This window comes from Piliocolobus tephrosceles, unplaced genomic scaffold (genome assembly GCF_002776525.5).
Source record: "Piliocolobus tephrosceles isolate RC106 unplaced genomic scaffold, ASM277652v3 unscaffolded_11646, whole genome shotgun sequence".
Classification (NCBI taxonomy): Eukaryota; Metazoa; Chordata; class Mammalia; order Primates; family Cercopithecidae; genus Piliocolobus; species Piliocolobus tephrosceles.
In genome coordinates this window covers 1-5391 of record NW_022292806.1, presented here as the reverse complement: position 1 = coordinate 5391, position 5391 = coordinate 1, and the positions used below count along the sequence as shown (strand labels likewise).

Below are 5391 nucleotides of genomic sequence, written 5' to 3'. Positions count from 1 at the left end.
CCATTATTAGATTTGTGAGAAAAACTCGTGTTGTTTTCTGTAGTGGCTGCACTAATTTACCTTCCCACCAACAGCACGTAAGAGTTTCCTGTTCTCTGGAGCCTCACCAGCATTTGTTATTTTTATATCTTTTCAATGATAGCAATGTATTCAAATTGAAGCAAGATTATATCACGTTGTACATTTGATTTGTATTTCCCTGAGGATTAGGCATTTTTAAATGATACTGAGCATTTTTAAATTTATTTATTGGCTATTTGTATTTCTTTTTTCTAAAAAAACAGTATAATCAGATATTTTGTTCAATTTTGAACTCAAAATTTTTTTTTAACGGTCAAGTTGTTTGAGTTTCTTGTATATTTTAGATATTAGTCCCTTATTAGATGAGTAGTTGACAATATTTTCTCCCACTCTACAGGTTTTCTCTTCACTCAGTTGTTTGCTGGCCAGAAGCTCTTTAGCTCAATGTAGTACCATTGGTCTATCATTTGTTTTTTCCTATGCCTGATGTCTTACCCATAAAATTCTTTGTGCAGACTAATGTCTTCAAGCATTTTCCCTATATTTACTTACAGTAGTTTGATAATTTGGGGCCTTACATTTCAGTCTTCAATTGATTATGAGTTTCTTTTGTTATATGGTGTTACAGAGGAAGCTAGTATCATTCTTCCCCATATGGATATTTAGTTTTCCCAGTGCCATTCATTTGAAGAGACTGTCCTTTCCCCAGTGTATGTTCTTGGCACCTTAGTCCAAAATCAGTTGGCTTTAAATATGTGGATTTATTTCTGAGTGCTGTATTCTATGGCCTTTACCCCAAGAATCATTACTTCTTAAAATGCAATTCAAATTGTCATGAAACATTTGCAGTCTAAGGAAAGGCTTATGGCATCAGAATCCTTATTTACAAGATTCATTATTTTGTGTCTTTTTGAAATATGGTCTTTGTCTGTCATCCAGGCAGAAGTGCAGTGGTGTGGTCATAATTCACTGCAGCCATGAACTCTGGGTACAAGCCATTCTTTTGCCTCAGTCTCCCAACTAGCTGGCTCTACATGCATGAGCCACCATGCCCAGCTAATTAAAAAAAAAAAAAAATACACACACACACACACACACACACACACACACACATATATATAGACATGGGAGTATCACTATGTTGCTCTGGCTGATCTCAAATTCCTGGCCTCCAGTGATCTTTCTGCCACAGCCTCCTAAAGTGCTGGGATTACCGGCATAAGCCACAATCCCTAGTATAGAGTATTAAATTATTTTCAAAGTCTTATTCCCAGAGTCATTTATTGACTGTGGCCTAAATCACCCAAAATGATATGTCTGACACTGTTTTGACATACTATGGGGAGTGAGGATGAGGGAGGGGGTTAGACAGTTTTCACTGAGAGATCACTTAGTGCCATTGAAGGAGGAACAGAAATGTATTATCAGGAAAATAAAAGTCAGATGAAGTGCAAAAGTTCTCTGGAAAGATGATGACAGTAAAGCATATACTTTTGTGACTCATGGTAGCTTCAACTTTGCTCTTAAAATTCTGAGTAATTTAAGGCTTTACATTTGAAGAATCTACTGTGTTACAGACAACATTTTATTGCAAGTAAATACTTTTCAAAATTTACTATTGGTTTTGTATTAGATTATTCTTAGCCTACTTCATTATCAAACTATATTATTTCTTTCCTACAGTTTGATGATCTTATGGCAGAGAAGGAAGCTGTATCTTCAAAATGTGTCCATTTGGTGAAAGACAATCAAGTTCTTCAACAGGAGTTATTATCTATGGAAAAAGTACAACAGGAATGTGAAAAACTTGAGGAGGATAAAAAGATGTTGAAAGAACAAATATTAAATCTTAAGACCCATATGGAAAACAATATGGCAGAACTTGGCAAAGTACAAGAATATAAATCGGAGCTAGATGAAAAGGCAATGCAGGCAGTAGAAAAATTACAAGAAATCCATTTACAGGTTAGTTTTTTAAATCAGGTAAGTTTATCTGTAATGTGCTTTCATTCATTTTACTGCAAACTGTATTTTGGATATGTACATATCGTGTTTCTTCTGCCTCTCTTGTAACAATTTGCTTTGTAGAGTTCTAGAAAAAAATGGCATCTGTTTTTTATGTTAAATACTTAAATTTCCATTATCATTATAACAAGATCAATCTTTCAGAGTAATGATTCTCACTATGGAGTCATTTGATGGTTAAGACCAGTTGGCATAAGAAAAAATTGTGATTTAGAAATTATGTGATACTTTTGAATTGGTCTTACGCTACATTGTTCTATGATCACTTTTTCAAATTATGAATGGATTCTATTACTTTTTGTATGACCAGATTACATTAACAGTAACATAATTATGATTTCAAATTTGTATAAATCAGCCTTAATTCTGAATTCAGTTATTAATGTTCTTGATATTGCTGATAAATATATTAAGCTTCAGCCTCTTTTTTTTTTTAACATATTCAAAATTGCTCTTTGAATCACTGACTCAAAATGAAAGGCACAAAACATATGGTAATTAGGTTATAATTGTCTTAAAAGTGTATTCTTTTCATTCATTTTAGACACAAGCACAGTATGAAAAACAATTGGAGCAGTTAAGCAAGGATAACATGGCTTCACTAAATAAGAAGGAACTCACACTTAAAGATGTGGAATGTAAATTCTCCAAAATGAAAACTGCTTATGAAAAGGTTACAACCGAATTAGAAGAATATAAGGAAGCCTTTGCAGCAACATTGAAAGCTAACAATTCCATGTCAACAAAAATAATGAAGTAAGTCAAAACATACACTCGTAGGAAATGAATTAAGCTCATTAATTTGTTTTGAAAACATAATTTTTAGTGAGAAGGCTTCAGGAGATTAGGAAGTGAACGCTAATTTGATAATGTAATTTTGGAAAATAATGATAGTAAATAATCTTACCTTTAAAATGTTAGTCAAGGATAATTTTTGTCCCATTTCTATTTTTTTTTTTTTTGCTTTTGTATGACTTTTTTCCCCTGAAAAATCTCATGTAGTTAATCTGATCTGTTAGTTTTTGTCACTAAGTATTTTTAAAGCTTTATAATTCATAAAGCGATCTTGTTATAAAATTACTTGTCAGAGTTTCCCTAAATAGAAAGATTAATGAGTTTAATTTGTTTTTCAGTAGATCACAACCTACACCCAAAGTGTTGAGTGGTACTGCTACTCTGGGCACAATCGTTTTTAATTGTGATTTTTTGTATTTTCAATAGAGGGTGTCTCAAGAAAGACTATTTGTGTAACAATTTCAAGGTGTTACAGAAAGGCATCCTTGTGAAATAGGGAATGATTATCAAGGAATTTAAAGAAGTGTAATTCACAAAGTGGTTAAAAAATAGCACCTTGTTCAGCCTGAAGATTTGTGTGGAAGGCAGAAAGAACAAGCCTCCCTCTCCAGTGCCTTGGTCACACTGCTGGGGGCTAATTGCCTTCAGAGCTGCTTTAGTTCTTTTTATCCCCAACCACACCATCTAGTTCTCCCCCAGGAGCTGTTCCTCCAAGTTCTTCCTCAGTGCCAAATGCTTAATTGTTCCTAGATAATGGGTGAAATGTGCAAGGGTGAAACCTAAAATTTCTTTACTAAACACAACTATTCCTAGATTTTTTTTTTTTGTTCATTTTAGTTTTCTTAACCTACATTAAGGAGTACAACATGATGTTTGATATACTTATTCCCAGTGAAGTGGTTCTTATACTCAAGCAAATCAACATATTCATTTTCCTGCATAGTTACCCTTTAAATACAAGTATTTCTAACGCAATCTTTAGAATCTCACAAGTGGAGCCATTTTAGAAGGCAGCAAGTTTCACCTGGTGAGCCGTGTGCATCACTGACAGCCGTTTCTCTCCCCTGTCTACTTTGTTTGAACTGCTTGTTCAGTATAAATTACCTTAGAAACACAGGTGCTTCTTTAGAATGATTTTAAAATTATAATTGCTTACAACAGGTATGCTGTCACACATCTACGGTGTGAAAACATCATTTAGTGGGTACTTTGGTTTACTCTCAGGGCAACGTTTTTAAAAACTGCAAGTCATTAAGAATCATTTAAGGAAAAATGAAATACTAAGCATTTGTCTTTGCTATCTTTACAGATCAAATAAGATAATAGCAATGATCAGCACCAAGCTCCTTATGGAGAAAGAGCGCATGAAAAATTTTCTCAGCACTCTTCCTACAAGACGAGACCCAGAGTCACCTTGTGTTAGAAATCTTACTAGCATAGGACTCAACAGAAAATATATTCCCCAAATGCCTATCAGAATTCCTACTTCAAACCCACAGACTTCAAATAACTGCAAGAACTACTTGACTGAGGTTAGTTATATGACCGTTTCTCTTTTGGCTTTCATTTCTCTAATATAATTCTTGTTTGTAATTTGGTGAAATACTGAGTTGTTCTGTTGACTTATGCATGTTAAGTAAAGATCATAATTAGCTATGTTAACACAAAAAGGAAATGGGAACTTTACATTTTTTAATTCCCCGGAGCTCTCATTTTCAAGAGATACCAATTTGCTAACTTTATTCAATACATGTGACTAAACTGACACATTTAAAATGTCTTTAAAAGCTGCATTTAAGTTAGGTTTTAGAAATTGCATGTTATTGCCTGATAACTGACGATATACCTTGAGATGCTTTGGCTTACTCTCTAATTAATTCTAGTTCAGTTGTGGTGCATACTACCACCCCCCTTTTCTTTTCTTTTCTTTTTTTTTGAATACAGTGTCTCACTCTCTTGTCCAGGCTGGAGTGTCGTGGCACCATCTCGGCTCACTGCAACCTCCACCTCCCAGGTTCAAGCGATTTTCCTGCCTCAGCCTCCCAAGTAGCTGAGACTACAGGCGCCCACCATTACACTCAGCTAATGTTTGTGTTTTTAGTAGAGAAAGGGTTTCACCCTATTGGCCAGGCTGTTCTTGAACTCCTGACCTTGTCATCTACCTGCCTCAGCGTCCCAAAATGCTGGGATTACACGCATGAGCTACTGTGCCGAGCCCATGTCACTTTTAAAGTTTGTTTGCAGCAGACACCACGGTGACTCATGCCTGTAATCCCAGCACTTTCGGAGGCTGAGGCAGGGGTGTCACGAGGTCAGAAGTTCAAGATCAGCCTGGCCAAGATGGTGAAACCCCGTCTCTACTAAAGGTACAAAAAAAATTAGCCGGGTGGGGGTTGGGCACCTGTAATCCCAGCTACTAGGGAGTCTGAGGCAGAGAATTGCTTAAACCCAGGAGGCAGAGGTTGCACTGAGTCGAGATCACACCACTGCACTCTAGCCTGGCTGACAGGGCAAGACTCCATCTTGAAAATAAAAACTTTTAAAAAAAGT

General features: G+C 35.6%; 1 protein-coding gene across 1 annotated transcript; it reads left to right on the top strand.

Moving 5' to 3' along the window:
* Positions 1 to 1708: 1708 nt before the first annotated feature.
* LOC113220766 (ankyrin repeat domain-containing protein 18B-like) lies at positions 1709 to 4606 on the top strand. Its single transcript, XM_026450080.1, has 3 exons — positions 1709 to 1986; positions 2591 to 2802; positions 4151 to 4606. Exons 1-3 carry the CDS (start codon positions 1717 to 1719, stop codon positions 4419 to 4421), a joined length of 753 nt encoding a protein of 250 aa, XP_026305865.1. The 5' UTR covers positions 1709 to 1716; the 3' UTR covers positions 4422 to 4606.
* Positions 4607 to 5391: the final 785 nt, after the last annotated feature.